Source organism: Eptesicus fuscus, chromosome 16 (assembly GCF_027574615.1).
Source record: "Eptesicus fuscus isolate TK198812 chromosome 16, DD_ASM_mEF_20220401, whole genome shotgun sequence".
In the NCBI taxonomy this organism is placed as follows: Eukaryota; Metazoa; Chordata; class Mammalia; order Chiroptera; family Vespertilionidae; genus Eptesicus; species Eptesicus fuscus.
Genome location: NC_072488.1, coordinates 4460176 through 4476896, shown reverse-complemented (window position 1 = coordinate 4476896; position 16721 = coordinate 4460176). Strand labels below are relative to the sequence as shown.

Here is a 16721-nt window from a genome sequence, read left to right as displayed (position 1 = left end):
ATTAGTAATTTTCACTCCTTTTTCAAGAACATGCTTAAGTGAAAATGCCAATGATGCCATCCCTTGGTTTGTGCTTAAGTTCCCACGCTTTTATCCACTATTTTTAACCATCATACAAATATCGATATAGTGAAACTAGGTAACTAATGAGAAGATAATTTAATGTCATAAAAATAATTTCGACTTGGGGAAGCCCTTGGAAGAGTCTGGACCTCTTGTGGCTTGTGGACCACATGTTGAGAACCACGGTCATAGGCTCTTGTTTCCAGAACCACTCCCAGCTTTCATGCCTACGCGCAGGATCATTGCAGCTACCTAAGTGTTTGTCATACAAGTAAAACGATGAGGCGGTGTCCTGGTAAGTGCAGAAAGGATGGTCTTAAAGGTCAAGGTTCTTAAAACAGCTGGGTTTCCAATCAGCTTTCCAGATGTAGACGTGTTATAAATATTTGCGAACGTGGGACGGAGTCCTAGCAGGCCTGCATTTTTGGTTCCATTTCTTTAAAAAGTGTCGTTGGGGTTTGGATGGGGACCGCATTAAATCTGTGTAGTGCTTTGGGTAATATAGACATTTTAACTATGTTGATTCTTTAGTTCCATGAACACAGAATATTTTTTTGTGTCATTGTGTCCTTTTTAGTTATTTTAATCATGCTTTGTAGTTTTCAGGATATAGGTCCTTCACATCCTTTGATAAGTTTATTCCTAGGTATTTTATTTTATTTTTTGTTGTTGTTGCAATTGCAAAAGGAATTATTTTTTTCCCATTTTCCCCCTGAAATTTTATTGTTACCATACAGGAGTGCAGTGGATTTTTGACATTGATTTTGTATCCTGCAATTTCACTGTATTTGTTCATTGTTCTGAATAGATTCTTGGTGGAGTCCGTAGGGTTTTCTATATAAAGAATCGTGTCATCTGCAGATGGCATGGCTCTTTATTTCCATGTGTTAGAATTTGTGGGGGCTTTTTCAGGGTGTATGAAGCCTCCCCGCTCTGGTCACTTCAGTTGCTGGGCATTGTAGTAAGAGGAACAAGACACCAACGCCAGCGATGGGGAGCAAGGAAACGGGCTCAGTGAGTGGAGCTTCCCAAAGGCGGACAGGCTGTGACCTGAACCTGTGAACCTGCTCTCCCTGGCTCTCCCACCTCTCACACTCACACACTCACACTCACTCTCACTCTCACACTCACACACACACACTAACACACTCTCACTCACACTCACACTCACACTCACACACACTAACACTCACACTCACTCACACTCACACTCACTCTCACTCACACACACACTCACACTCACACTTACACTCACTCTCACACACACACACACACAATAACACACTCACACTCACACTTACACTCACACTCACACACACACACTAACACACACTCACACTCACACTCACTCACACACACACACACACACACTCACTCTCACTCTCACACACACACAATAACACACTCACACTCACTCTCACACTCACACTCACACTCACACTCACACTCACACTCACTAACACACTCACACACACACTAACACACTCACTCACACTCACACTCACACACACACCCTCACATTACCATTTCCCCAGAGAGGCACCTGTCTGGTTACATATCACTGTCCAGTGTAGAGCAGAGGACAGTGGATGGCCATTGTCCAGCCCCTGGGCGGCTGCCCAGCTGCACACTGGTCCCTGGTCCCGTCAGCTGTGCTCAGATTAGGAAGAGGTTGTTGCCACGCAGATAACCTATCTTAAAGGGCCCCTCCTGGCTGCTTACTCAACGAAGGGTTGCGGATTAGCATTCACTCTGAATGTTGTGACTTGTTCAAGTCCACGAGTTGTCCCTTAAATGTTGTCGGTGTCCCCCTGTAATGACAAGGGGTCTGGCGTTTCCTTCCAGAAGTCCATCGTAGTCATCCGGCTGCACTGCACCTGGGTCAGGTGAACCAGTTCCTCCACTGACCTTTCAAATCCAGCCTTGCAAACAGGTACAGGAGGAGCGAGTATTACTGTAACGTTCCCTGCGGTTTGGCCTGTCAGCCATGTGCGCAGCCCCCGAGGAGGCGTCTGGAGGCGGCGTCCGAGCCCTCGCGGCCCCGTCGTTAATAAGTGTGAGAAAGAGGGCCTTCTCCTTCCTGCGAAGTGTGTGGGCTCCAGATTCACGGGGTGGGATGTTGGGGAAGAGAGGAATTAATAAACGGCCTCAGAATAATGTGCAGCAGATTTTAGCATGAAAACAGCAGCGGGGAGGAGTGTGAAGATACCCTCCCGTTGCACGCTCCTGGCGGCAGACTTCACAGACTTCACTGCGTTCGCACTCGGCAGTGGCCCTTCGGTGATGTGGACCCTCTCCCGCCCTTCCTCCGCATCCAGCCCGCCCCTCCGCTGCCTGAGTCCCTGGACGAGAACCAGATTTATCTCCTGATGCTGGGGAATCAGCTGTCTCCGGCTGGGAAGCACAGGGATGTGCACTGAGCAGCCGGGCCCCTCCCTTAGCCATGCCCACGGCTCTGTACACGGGGCCCACAGGCCAGTCCTGTCCCGCGGACGCCAGCGCGGGAGGCCGGGCGTTCGCCTGCTGGACAGCCAGAGGGGCCGCTTCACAGGTGAAGGTGTGAACAAGTAGACTAGGGAACGGTCACTCTCGGTATTTTCAGAGGGACTGTGGCCATCCCAGTGGCCTGTCGCTGCGGAAGGCACCTGGGATTTGATCAGGTCTCTCTCTTAATGAAAAGTTCGACAGAGTTGTTTGTGCCGAGAGCTTTTACAGTTCACTTTCAGGTAATTTTATCGTAACGAGGTGCTTTTATGCTTAAAAGTCTTGTTTCTCTGCATCCAGAATAATTCCAGAAATAGAAATGAACATTGTGACCATAGGGCTCTAACATTTCTTTATGATAGCTCTGATTGAGTTATTGTTCGAATTATTGCATCGTTCATTAGATCAGAACAACATAGATGCATTAACATTTTTGATAAATAAGTATTAACTATTAAAAATAAAATTGTATTTTAAATGTACATCTTAATGAGGTGGGTAGGGCTTTAAACATTGTTTTAATTAGTTTATGTGCCCTTGGATGACTGTTACTTATTGCTAGATTGAGATTGCATTAAATACCAATTCTTTCCATTTTGCATTTCTATAGATATGAATATTTAAAAGTCTTGTTCACATAGTGGCTGGGGAAGGAGTGATGTCATAGCAGTGCCACTCATTTCTTTGAATGCCCTCCAAGCTATCACCCAAAATTCAACACAGTGATCTGTGGTTAAAAACGATTTTTAATGACTTATCAGCTGACAACTCAATTAGATTCTTCATAAATTTTGTCGAGAATAAATAATTGGGAACTGTGTGACATGCATAAGGAAACTTAGCCTCGGGTTGCTGGAATCCTTTCACACACCAGTGTTTTGAATGGCCCCTCTGTTTGGCATTCTGGAGCTTTCTGGACTCCGGGACAGTGTGTCCCGGTGGGGTTCAGGGAGACCGTGGGCAGGGGCAGGCCTCTCCTAGGTGAGTGGGGCAGGCCTCTCCTGGGTGAGTGGGGCAGGCCTCTCCTGGGTGAGTGAGGCAGGCCTCTCCTGGGTGAGTGGGGCAGGCCTCTCCTGGGTGAGTGGGGCAGGCCTCTCCTGGGTGAGTGGGGCAGGCCTCTCCTGGGTGAGTGGGGCAGGCCTCTCCTGGGTGAGTGGGGCAGGCCTCTCCTGGGTGAGTGGGGCAGGCCTCTCCTGGGTGAGGGAGGCAGGCCTGCGGTGAAGGGAGTGGACGCCCTGACTCAGGAAGGTCAGTGTGAGGAAGGAGAAGTCAGGGAAGGCGAACGTTCAGAAACCAGTGCCCTTAACCCGCCTGCACCTGTGTAACCTTTGGAAAGCCTTTGTGTGAGTGAGGGTGGCGCACACCCCCCGGGTGGAAGACCTGGCCCCTAAAGGAAAACGTGTGGTTTCCCAGCATGCTCCGCGGTGACTCCAGCCCCCTGCACATGGACCCCGCCTCCTGCAGGACAGTCCCTGCCTGAGCACACTTGCTGGCCTTGCCCACCATGCCTCACCCCTCTAACCCCCACCCCCAGAGCAGTGGCTCCTGCGAGCCTGGAGGGGAGGAGTGTGGACCTTTCCCTGGCAACGAGGTTCAGGAGGGGCTGTGGGGTCAGAGTCCTGGGATATTGTGATCTCTTTCAGGAACAATTCTTCCCCTTCCCCCGAACGTAGTGTTAGCTGCTGCTCTGCCCTCAAAACCCCCTGCGGCAGTGACCACTGTTGAGGGGGCATGTGATCCCCCTGGGTGTTTGCACGCTGGAAGATGGAGGGTCACAGCACTGAGCACACGCTTTATAAAGCGGCTCCCTCTGCCTGGAGCCCGCCCCGCCCCTTCCTCCCGGGAATACATGCGCAGCCTCCACATCCTGGTGGGCTGCCCCACCTTTGTGCAGACTTGCTGGCCTTTTTTCCAAGGTAGATACTTTTCTTTTTAAATGGATTTGAGAGAGGAAGGGGGAGAGAGAGAGAGAGACATCAATGATGCGAGAGAATCATTGATCATCTGCCTCCTGCATGCCCCACACTGGGGACTGAGCCCACAACCTGGGCACGTGCCCTGACCGGGAATTGAACCGTGACCTCCTGGCTCATAGGTGGACGCTCAGCCACTGAGCCACGCTGGTGGGGCCAGACCTTTTTCTAGGTGCCCTCACCTACTTATACTTCGGCCGCGTTTTGTGAATACTTATTGTTGCGTTGGGCTTCCCCATCAGGATGTATATGTTCACAGGTAGGGAGTGGGTGTGCATTACCTTGGTATCCCTGTGCCGATGGCAGGCCTCGCATGTGGCGAGGGGTGGGTGTTCGTGCCTGAAGGGGGGAAGATGGAAAGTCCTGCGAGGTTTTCAATGGAGACCAAAGCGAGTGGCTGTCTAGCCATCCTTCATTAGTCAAAGAAATGGTTTTCCATCTCAGAGTAACAGTGATGTGGAAATATGTGAATAAAGTAATTTTGCTCTTGATTTGCCCATTGTCCTGCGTCGTTGCCATTACGGTGTAAGCAGCATGCCAACCCCGTTTCCCACCGGACTCTGTGGTAGCCGCTGGGTTTCCCCGGGCCCCCTGCAGCTCCTCAATCTCAGCCTCATCCCCAGAGCCATGCAGTGCTCGTTTCGAAAAGGAAGAAGGAAAAGTGCCTGCTTCGCGAGGCTGATCAGCCTTGAAGCGCCTGCCCGCGATGAGAGTGGTCGCGTGGACTTTAAATCAAGCCAGGCCCTGACAGCAGTCGCTCCGGAGGCGCAGGCTCTGCTGCGGCCCCTTGTGTCAGGCTTCCCAGGCGTGAAGGTGATGAGGAACCTGCGGCCCTCCCGTGGTCACCGCTGCTGGCTCGTCCTCCTCTCTGGTGGCCTCTACTTGTCCTCTGTGTCCCAGCCAAGGCGTCTCCCCCCAGCCGGGTGACCCCTGGGCATTCTTCCCTCGTCGTGAAGCCCACTCCCTCCCGAGGGCTCTCCTGACACGTAGCCTCCTTTACAACCCGTCCATCGGGACCAGGGCGCCTCTTGACCCTCCACCGCGTCCCGTCCTGACCCTGCTGTAGTTTGTGGGGATCATGCTTCTCCGCATTTCCAGCCGGACTTGGACACACCTCGGGGCGGGGGCCTGACCGAGGCTGTCTGTGTGCCCAGCACCGGCCCGAGGCACCCAGCCTGCAGCACCCGCTCGGGGGACGTTGTCTGTAGAATGAAGGAACTGAAAGTCATCGCTGGTTTAATGTCCTTGTGCCCCTTGCTGCGTGATGACCATGGACTGGCTGTGTCCCGATGGCATACATCTGGCCCCAGTTTGTTTGTTTTGTTCCATTTTAATGTCCTTTCCCAGTTTTAGTCTCATGGAGCCCTCGGCCAGGAACAGGGTTTTGCAGAGTAAATCGGAGCCTTCCGGCACATTCTGAACACATGTTTCTAGGGACATGTCAGCACGTGTCATTTCATTGCCTCTTGGAGGGTCTTTCATGTGTCGTTGATCAGAGTTGATCAGTGCTCAGCAGCTACTTCCTGTTGGTCTCCAATGTGCTAGACGTCGTGTGAGGGGGCGGTGATGTCCCCGTCGGTCTGCGATGGGTTAGAGGTCGTGTGAGGTGGCGGTGATGTCCCCGTCGGTCTGCGATGGGTTAGAGGTCGTGTGAGGTGGCGGTGATGTCCCCGTCGGTCTGCGATGGGTTAGAGGTCGTGTGAGGTGACAGTGATGTCCCCGTCGGTCTGCGATGGGTTAGAGGTCGTGTGAGGGGCCAGTGATGTCCCCGTCGGTCTGCGATGGGTTAGAGGTCGTGTGAGGTGACAGTGATGTCCCCGTCGGTCTGTGATGGGTTAGAGGTCGTGTGAGGTGACAGTGATGTCCCCGTCGGTCTGTGATGGGTTAGAGGTCGTGTGAGGTGACAGTGATGTCCCCGTCGGTCTGCGATGGGTTAGAGGTCGTGTGAGGTGACAGTGATGTCCCCGTCGGTCTGTGATGGGTTAGAGGTCGTGTGAGGTGACAGTGATGTCCCTGTTGGTCTGCGATGGGTTAGAGGTCGTGTGAGGTGACAGTGATGTCCCCGTCGGTCTGCGATGGGTTAGACGTCGTGTGAGGGGGCACTGATGTCCCCGTCGGTCTGCGATGGGTTAGAGGTCGTGTGAGGTGACAGTGATGTCCCCGTCGGTCTGCGATGGGCTAGAGGTCGTGTGAGGGGCCAGTGATGTCCCCGTCGGTCTGCGATGGGTTAGACGTCGTGTGAGGGGCCAGTGATGTCCCCGTCGGTCTGTGATGGGTTAGAGGTCGTGTGAGGGGCCAGTGATGTCCCTGTTGGTCTGCGATGGGTTAGAGGTCGTGTGAGGGGCCAGTGATGTCCCCGTCGGTCTGCGATGGGCTAGAGGTCGTGTGAGGGGCCAGTGATGTCCCCGTCGGTCTGCGATGGGTTAGACGTCGTGTGAGGGGCCAGTGATGTCCCCGTCGGTCTGTGATGGGTTAGAGGTCGTGTGAGGGGCCAGTGATGTCCCCGTCGGTCTGCGATGGGTTAGAGGTCGTGTGAGGTGGCAGTGATGTCCCTGTTGGTCTGCGATGGGTTAGAGGTCGTGTGAGGGGGCAGTGATGTCCCCGTCTGTCTGCGATGGGTTAGAGGTCGTGTGAGGGGGCAGTGATGTCCCCGTCTGTCTGCGATGGGTTAGAGGTCGTGTGAGGTGGCGGTGATGTCCCCGTCGGTCTGCGATGGGTTAGAGGTTGTGTGAGGGGCCAGTGATGTCCCCGTCGGTCTGCGATGGGTTAGAGGTCGTGTGAGGTGGCAGTGATGTCCCTGTTGGTCTGCGATGGATTAGAGGTCGTGTGAGGGGGCAGTGATGTCCCCGTCGGTCTGCGATGGGTTAGAGGTCGTGTGAGGTGACAGTGATGTCCTCGTCGGTCTGCGATGGGTTAGAGGTCGTGTGAGGTGACAGTGATGTCCTCGTTGGTCTGCGATGGGTGAGAGGTCGTGTGAGGGGGCAGTGATGTCCCTGTTGGTCTGCGATGGGTTAGAGGTCGTGTCAGGTGGCGGTGATGTCCTCGTCAGTCTGCGATGGGTTAGAGGTCGTGTGAGGTGGCGGTGATGTCCTCGTCAGTCTGCGATGGGCTAGAGGTCGTGTGAGGTGACAGTGATGTCCCCGTCGGTCTGTGATGGGTTAGAGGTCGTGTGAGGTGGCAGTGATGTCCCCGTCGGTCTGCGATGGGTTAGAGGTCGTGTGAGGTGACAGTGATGTCCTCGTCGGTCTGCGATGGGTTAGAGGTCGTGTGAGGTGACAGTGATGTCCTCGTCGGTCTGCGATGGGTTAGAGGTCGTGTGAGGTGACGGTGATGTCCTCGTCGGTCTGCGATGGGTTAGAGGTCGTGTGAGGTGACAGTGATGTCCCTGTTGGTCTGCGATGGGTTAGAGGTCGTGTGAGGTGGCAGTGATGTCCCTGTTGGTCTGTGATGGGTTAGAGGTCGTGTGAGGTGGCACTGATGTCCCCGTCAGTCTGTGATGGGCTAGAGGTCGTGTGAGGTGGCAGTGATGTCCCTATTGGTCTGTGATGGGCTAGAGGTTGTGTGAGGTGGCAGTGATGTCCCCGTCGGTCTGCGATGGGCTAGAGGTCGTGTGAGGGGCCAGTGATGTCCCCGTCAGTCTGCGATGGGTTAGAGGTCGTGTGAGGGGCCAGTGATGTCCCCGTCAGTCTGCGATGGGTTAGAGGTCGTGTGAGGGGCCAGTGATGTCCCCGTCGGTCTGCGATGGGTTAGAGGTCGTGTGAGGTGGCAGTGATGTCCCTGTTGGTCTGCGATGGGTTAGAGGTCGTGTGAGGTGACAGTGATGTCCCCGTCTGTCTGCGATGGGTTAGAGGTCATGTGAGGTGACAGTGATGTCCTCGTCGGTCTGCGATGGGCTAGAGGTTGTGTGAGGTGGCAGTGATGTCCCTATTGGTCTGTGATGGGCTAGAGGTTGTGTGAGGTGGCAGTGATGTCCCCGTCGGTCTGTGATGGGTTAGAGGTCGTGTGAGGTGGCAGTGATGTCCCCGTCGGTCTGCGATGGGTTAGAGGTCGTGTGAGGGGGCAGTGATGTCCCCGTCTGTCTGCGATGGGTTAGAGGTCGTGTGAGGGGGCAGTGATGTCCCCGTCTGTCTGCGATGGGTTAGAGGTCGTGTGAGGGGGCGGTGATGTCCCCGTCGGTCTGCGATGGGCTAGAGGTCGTGTGAGGTGACAGTGATGTCCCCGTCGGTCTGCGATGGGTTAGAGGTCGTGTGAGGTGACAGTGATGTCCCCGTCGGTCTGCGATGGGTTAGAGGTCGTGTGAGGTGACAGTGATGTCCTCGTCGGTCTGCGATGGGTTAGAGGTCGTGTGAGGTGACGGTGATGTCCTCGTCGGTCTGCGATGGGTTAGAGGTCGTGTGAGGTGACAGTGATGTCCTCGTCGGTCTGCGATGGGTTAGAGGTCGTGTGAGGTGGCGGTGATGTCCCTATTGGTCTGTGATGGGCTAGAGGTCGTGTGAGGTGGCAGTGATGTCCCCGTCGGTCTGCGATGGGTTAGAGGTCGTGTGAGGTGCCAGTGATGTCCCCGTCGGTCTGCGATGGGTTAGAGGTCGTGTGAGGTGACAGTGATGTCCCCGTCGGTCTGCGATGGGTTAGAGGTCGTGTGAGGTGGCAGTGATGTCCCTGTTGGTCTGCGATGGGTTAGAGGTCGTGTGAGGGGCCAGTGATGTCCCCGTCGGTCTGCGATGGGTTAGAGGTCGTGTGAGGTGACAGTGATGTCCCTGTTGGTCTGCGATGGGTTAGAGGTCGTGTGAGGTGGCAGTGATGTCCCTGTTGGTCTGCGATGGGCTAGAGGTCGTGTGAGGGGCCAGTGATGTCCCCGTCGGTCTGCGATGGGTTAGAGGTCGTGTGAGGGGCCAGTGATGTCCCCGTCGGTCTGCGATGGGTTAGAGGTCGTGTGAGGTGACAGTGATGTCCCTGTTGGTCTGCGATGGATTAGAGGTCGTGTGAGGTGACAGTGATGTCCCCGTCGGTCTGCGATGGGTTAGAGGTCGTGTGAGGTGACAGTGATGTCCTCGTCGGTCTGCGATGGGTTAGAGGTCGTGTGAGGTGACAGTGATGTCCTCGTTGGTCTGCGATGGGTTAGAGGTCGTGTGAGGGGGCAGTGATGTCCCTGTTGGTCTGCGATGGGTTAGAGGTCGTGTCAGGTGGCGGTGATGTCCTCGTCAGTCTGCGATGGGTTAGAGGTCGTGTGAGGTGGCGGTGATGTCCTCGTCAGTCTGCGATGGGCTAGAGGTCGTGTGAGGTGACAGTGATGTCCCCGTCGGTCTGCGATGGGTTAGAGGTCGTGTGAGGGGGCAGTGATGTCCCCGTCGGTCTGCGATGGGTTAGAGGTCGTGTGAGGTGACAGTGATGTCCTCGTCGGTCTGCGATGGGTTAGAGGTCGTGTGAGGTGACAGTGATGTCCTCGTCGGTCTGCGATGGGTTAGAGGTCGTGTGAGGTGACAGTGATGTCCTCGTCGGTCTGCGATGGGCTAGAGGTCGTGTGAGGTGGCAGTGATGTCCCCGTCGGTCTGTGATGGGTTAGAGGTCGTGTGAGGTGACAGTGATGTCCCCGTCGGTCTGTGATGGGCTAGAGGTCGTGTGAGGTGGCGGTGATGTCCCCGTCGGTCTGCGATGGGTTAGAGGTCATGTGAGGTGGCAGTGATGTCCCCGTCGGTCTGTGATGGGCTAGAGGTCGTGTGAGGTGACAGTGATGTCCCTGTCGGTCTGCGATGGGTTAGAGGTCGTGTGAGGTGACAGTGATGTCCTCGTCGGTCTGTGATGGGCTAGAGGTCGTGTGAGGTGACAGTGATGTCCCTGTCGGTCTGTGATGGGTTAGAGGTCGTGTGAGGTGACAGTGATGTCCTCGTCGGTCTGCGATGGGTTAGAGGTCGTGTGAGGTGACAGTGATGTCCTCGTCGGTCTGTGATGGGCTAGAGGTCGTGTGAGGTGGCAGTGATGTCCCTATTGGTCTGTGATGGGCTAGAGGTCGTGTGAGGGGCCAGTGATGTCCCCGTCAGTCTGCGATGGGTTAGAGGTCGTGTGAGGGGCCAGTGATGTCCCCGTCAGTCTGCGATGGGTTAGAGGTCGTGTGAGGGGCCAGTGATGTCCCCGTCGGTCTGCGATGGGTTAGAGGTCGTGTGAGGTGGCAGTGATGTCCCTGTTGGTCTGCGATGGGTTAGAGGTCGTGTGAGGGGGCAGTGATGTCCCCGTCTGTCTGCGATGGGTTAGAGGTCGTGTGAGGGGGCAGTGATGTCCCCGTCGGTCTGCGATGGGTTAGAGGTCGTGTGAGGTGACAGTGATGTCCCCGTCGGTCTGTGATGGGTTAGAGGTCGTGTGAGGTGGCGGTGATGTCCCTATTGGTCTGTGATGGGCTAGAGGTCGTGTGAGGTGGCGGTGATGTCCCCGTTGGTCTGCGATGGGTTAGAGGTCGTGTGAGGTGCCAGTGATGTCCCCGTCGGTCTGTGATGGGTTAGAGGTCGTGTGAGGTGGCGGTGATGTCCCCGTCGGTCTGCGATGGGCTAGAGGTCGTGTGAGGTGACAGTGATGTCCCCGTCGGTCTGTGATGGGTTAGAGGTCGTGTGAGGGGGCGGTGATGTCCCCGTCGGTCTGTGATGGGTTAGAGGTCGTGTGAGGTGACAGTGATGTTCTCGTCGGTCTGCGATGGGTTAGAGGTCGTGTGAGGTGACAGTGATGTCCTCGTCGGTCTGCGATGGGTTAGAGGTCGTGTGAGGTGACAGTGATGTCCTCGTCGGTCTGCGATGGGTTAGAGGTCGTGTGAGGGGCCAGTGATGTCCCCGTCGGTCTGTGATGGGTTAGAGGTCGTGTGAGGTGGCAGTGATGTCCCTGTTGGTCTGCGATGGGCTAGAGGTCGTGTGAGGGGCCAGTGATGTCCCCGTCGGTCTGCGATGGGTTAGAGGTCGTGTGAGGTGCCAGTGATGTCCCCGTCGGTCTGTGATGGGTTAGAGGTCGTGTGAGGTGACGGTGATGTCCCCGTCGGTCTGCGATGGGTTAGAGGTCGTGTGAGGTGACGGTGATGTCCCCGTCGGTCTGCGATGGGCTAGAGGTCGTGTGAGGTGGCAGTGATGTCCCCGTCGGTCTGTGATGGGTTAGAGGTCGTGTGAGGTGGCGGTGATGTCCCCGTCGGTCTGCGATGGGTTAGAGGTCGTGTGAGGTGCCAGTGATGTCCTCGTCGGTCTGCGATGGGTTAGAGGTCGTGTGAGGTGGCGGTGATGTCCCCGTCGGTCTGCGATGGGTTAGAGGTCGTGTGAGGTGACAGTGATGTCCCCGTCGGTCTGCGATGGGTTAGAGGTCGTGTGAGGTGACAGTGATGTCCTCGTCGGTCTGCGATGGGTTAGAGGTCGTGTGAGGTGGCGGTGATGTCCCCGTCGGTCTGTGATGGGCTAGAGGTCGTGTGAGGTGGCGGTGATGTCCCCGTCAGTCTGCGATGGGCTAGACGTCGTTTGAGGTGGCAATGATGTCCCTATTGGTCTGTGATGGGCTAGAGGTCGTGTGAGGTGCCAGCGACGCAGAGACCTAGGCAGCACAGCTTCTGCCCTGAAGGGGCTCGTTGTTTAGTCAGGGAGACCCACAAATTAGCAGACGAGTTGAATGCAGTGCGACCTGTTCTTGGATTCGGAGAGCACGGAGTGGGAGGCGTGTGCCTGGCGGAGACCGTGTCGGGGCGACGGCGTCCCGAGGGTGAACTCTGAGCTGATCTGGAAGGACCCACGAAGGGAGGCTTGAGCAAGGATGACCTTTCCCCCTCGGAACCTGCAGTTTCCTGTGTTTCTTTGGAGGAAGCTTCTCCTGCAGAGTGTTTTCAAATGGGCACCGAGTGAGACACGTGCATGCCGTGGTCCTCAGTGTGCAGCTGCCTTCGGTGGCGTCTGCATCCCCGAGGGCAGGTTGTGTGGCCAGCCGGGCGCCGAGGCCACTCACAGCTTATTCTCAGTTCATCCCCAACTGTAGATTCTCAGTACTGAAGCTCAGGGGCTGGGGAACTACGGCCTACAGGTCAAGTTCAGCCCAGGCCCGTTCTCTCACAGCCCTCAGCTGAGACTGGGTGTTAGGTCTTCCTAAAGCAGTGGTTGGCAAACTCATTAGTCAACAGAGCCAAATATCAACAGTACAACGATTGAAATTTCTTTTGAGAGCCAAATTTTTTAAACTTCTTCTAACGCCACTTCTTCAAAATAGACTCGCCCAGGCCGTGGTATTTTGTGGAAGAGCCACACTCAAGGGGCCAAAGAGCTGCATGGGGCTCGCGAGCCGCAGTTTGCCGACCACTGTCCTAAAGCATCTGAAAACCAACCAGCCCAACAAACACCAGAACGAGCAGCAGAGCCCTGCACAGCCCTGCTGTCTGAATGCAGTGCTCCCAGGGGTTCTGCATACACCCTGAGCTCCCACCTCCGCGGCTCTGCTTCTGCGCTTCTGCCTTTCAGTGTTGTCATCTGCCCACCATACATTCAACAAACGGGGCATTCATTATGTGTGAGCCACGTTCCGGGTTCTGCGAAGATAACAGTGACAGACAGGAGCAGATAGAAGCTCAATATGTCAGCCGTGAAGGAAGAAACCAACGCCGAGCCCAGCCGACGTGGCTTAGTGGTTGAGCTTCGACCTGTGAACCAGTAGGTCATGGATCGATTCCTGGCCAGGGCATATGCTTGGGTTGCAGGCTCGATCCCCAGTGGGGTGTCTGCAGGAGGCAGCTGATCCATGATTCTGTCTCATCATGGATGTTTCTCTCTCTCCCTCTCCCTTCCTCTCTGAAAGCAATAAAAATATATTTAAAAAGAAAAGAAAAGAAGCTAACGCTGGGTCAGGAGGAAGCCCCGAGAGCAGCACGGCCAGCCAGGAGGGTTCCTGGGAGGACTTTCCGTCAGGGACCGGCAGGTGGAAGGGCGCTGAGGGAGGCCGGGAGGCCAGGGTGCTGGGAGGGGGGGACAGTGTGGAGAGAGGGGTGGAGGTGAGACAGGCGGGTGAGGGAGACTGGCTTTTATTCTTAGTGACTGGAAGCACTAAGCAGATGTGAGCAGAGGAGTGGCGCATGTTTGTGAAGTGTCACTCTGCTGCCGGGTAATGCTGGAGTGGCAGTTCACCCCGTCACAGTGGTTTCATTTATCACAGCAAACCTGCGTGCTCCCTCACGCTCCTGTTGCGGTGAGAGACGGCAGAGAGCTCTAAACCAAGGCACGTAGGGTCCAAGCCGATGGACGCTACACCGTCTGGGACCCGCACCCTCCCCGATGGCCAGGGCTGCGACAGAGGGAGACGGGACAGCAGTGCATGCGGGTTGTTGATCGCAGTGGCTCAGGCATGACACGTCACTTCTGTTCAGATGCCATGGGCTGGAATGTGGCTCACCCCAGCGCCAAGGGGTTGGGCAGATGCGGTGGAGTCCGCATGTGTGTGGTGATTAGCTCTCGGCCACATCCACGTTGGAGGCCAGCGAGCACCCATTCGATATGCAAGAGGCGATGGCGGCTTGGGGCTGAGGGGTGTCAGCGAAGGGGTGGGAATTGGGTGGAGTCTGCGTGTATCTTGAAGGTAGACCCAAGGAGATGTGCAGATGTCATGGGTGACTCCTCAATTCCACCCCCTCCCCCCACCATCTCATCTCCTATACTAAATGTGATTTCCGAAAGCCTGGCTCATATTTTTATCTCATTTTTCCAGGGCCTGGAAAATTGACGTTCATTATCTATTTATTGAGCAATAGAACAATTTAGTCACTTATCTTTCAAAATCCACATTTTTTGAATAGCAATTACAAAGTGCTGTCAGGGAATAGTTTCAAATCTTTGATTGGTTATTATGGTAATGATGCACATGAGTGACACGTTCATTCTGTGGGTTTCACAAAAAAAGACGGCTAAGAATAAAAGTACCTTGTGGGTTAGAGTTAGTGAAGAAATTGCTATTTTCCACTCTGGTACATTTTGGTCCATCTTTTTCTCTTTTACTTCTTGCTTGTTCCATCATAGAAGAATTTATAAAAAACAAGTTTACTAACTGTAAATTCAGTGTTAAACTTATACTTCTTAAACTCACCCTCACGTCCTTCAGCAATAAACCTGTTTTTACAAAGTTAAGAGGTGAAAAGCTCAAATGCCCAGTGAAATGAAATGCCCAGTGAAATAAAAGCCTTTGCATCTTTTTCCTAATATTATTTGGCTTTTGAGAGGCCCTGGCTCATCAGGAAAAATTAACTTAGGGTTGCATTTATTTGCACTCTATATCCTTGATAAGTGTCAGGTTATTTAGTTATTTTTAAATACCATTAAAAATAAGGGGGAAAAAAGCTTTTCTGATGAAACTAGTGATGAGATTAAAAAAAAAAAAAAGTAAACTCTGAAAATATACACTTACCTCCTGTGGCCAATAGCAAGTTCTAGAAAGCACAGACTTCTGCGTGGGCCTAGACCGAGCACGCTGAGCAGACAGTGTACAAGCACGAAGGGGGGTGGACTGTGTTCTTAGATGTTGGAGCAGAGGACTTGCCAACAATAAAAATATATTAAAAGAAAAGACTCATGTAAAAAAAAAATCTCTTTTTGCTGGTTTAACAGGGCAAATGATATTCCACTGTTTTTGTCTTCTTCACAGAAGAAAATCTAGGATAACAAAAGCCCTACCCAGTGGTTAGAGTAAAATTTCACCTTTGCTCTCTCTGTCTCACGAATGCCTTATTAAACACGCCATAGCCAGTGCCTGGGGCTGGTTTGTCTCACTGTTGTTCCTTCCTTTTGTAAAGCTGTCTGTGGAAGTACGCAAGGAGATGACGAACAAGGCTATTAAGACAGTCAAACATTTTATTGAGAAGCCACGGAAAAGAAATTCGGAAGAGGACGTGCAGGAAGCTGGGGACTCTAAGGTGACCTATGCGGACACCTTGAGTCATCTGGAGAAATCCCTCGCTCACCTGGACACCCTGAGCCACAGCTTCATTGTTTCTCTGCAGAACAGTGAGCAGGTAAGGAAATGAACACGTCTTCCAGAAGCTCAGCTGGCCGGCTAACGTCGGCGTTTTCTTTCCTTCACCCTCGAAAGCTGCATTAGCGGTTCTGGTAGGGTTCCACCTTGCAGATATCCTTGAAAATGGGCCTCAGCCTTTATCTCTCACCTCTTCTTTATCACTTGATAGTCAATTCAGTTTTCACTTCTTTTAAAAGGATTTTAGGCCGCTTCACACCACTGATAACCTGAGAGGAAGGAGGTGAGTAGATAGCTAGGAGGGGGGGCGGGCCGCCAGGCTGAGGATGGGGGGCCCTGGTTGGACGCCCGCTTCTAGCCGCAGCTCTGTGCTCTCTAACTGAATAATGGTAGGTTTCCCCTGAATTTTCAGAAAAATTCAGAAATCACCACCCTGCCTGTTTCAGTAGGTTTTTTTTAAATTGAGTGTATTCTTTCTGTTTTTGTATTCTGTGTTTTCAGTGTAACTTTATTATTGATATGAATTAGTTTGCTAGTGAAATTGATCCCCATTTGGTTTCTAGTTGAGACCCTTGTGGTGTCTCAGAAAGCACTCATGGGGTTAGGAGCCCCTGCCCACGGCCGGGCGTGAGGCCCAGTGTGCCAGGGCTGCCCACGGCCAGGCGTGAGGCCCGGTGTGCCAGGGCTGCCCACGGCCAGGCAGGAGGCCCAGTGTGCCAGGGCTGCCCACGGCCAGGCGTGAGGCCCGGTGTGCCAGGGCTGCCCACGGCCAAGTGTGAGGCCCAGTGTGCCAGGGCTGCCCACGGCCAGGCGTGAGGCCCAGTGTGCCAGGGCTGCCCACGGCCAAGTGTGAGGCCCAGTGTGCCAGGGCTGCCCACGGCCAGGCGTGAGGCCCGGTGTGCCAGGGCTGCCCACGGCCAGGCGTGAGGCCCGGTGTGCCAGGGCTGCCCACGGCCAGGCGTGAGGCCCGGTGTGCCAGGGCTGCCCACGGAGAGGCAGGAGGCCCAGTGTGCCAGGGCTGCCCACGGAGAGGCAGGAGGCCCGGTGTGCCAGGGCTGCCCACGGAGAGGCGTGAGGCCCGGTGTGCCAGGGCTGCCCACGGAGAGGCAGGAGGCCCGGTGTGCCAGGGCTGCCCACGGCCAGGCGTGAGGCCCGGTGTGCCAGGGCTGCCCACAGAGAGGCGTGAGGCCCAGTGTGCCAGGGCTGCCCACGGCCAGGCGTGAGGCCCGGTGTGCCAGGGCT

At 54.7% G+C, this 16721-nt stretch overlaps 1 protein-coding gene across 1 annotated transcript in view; it reads left to right on the top strand.

Moving 5' to 3' along the window:
• NBAS (NBAS subunit of NRZ tethering complex) overlaps positions 1-16721 on the top strand; it is a 197573-nt gene that overhangs the window by 155784 nt on the left and 25068 nt on the right. Inside the window, exon 45 of the mRNA XM_028140372.2 lies at positions 15301-15519. Coding sequence (XP_027996173.2) covers positions 15301-15519 — 219 coding nt within the window. The remainder of the gene's footprint in view (positions 1-15300; positions 15520-16721) is intronic.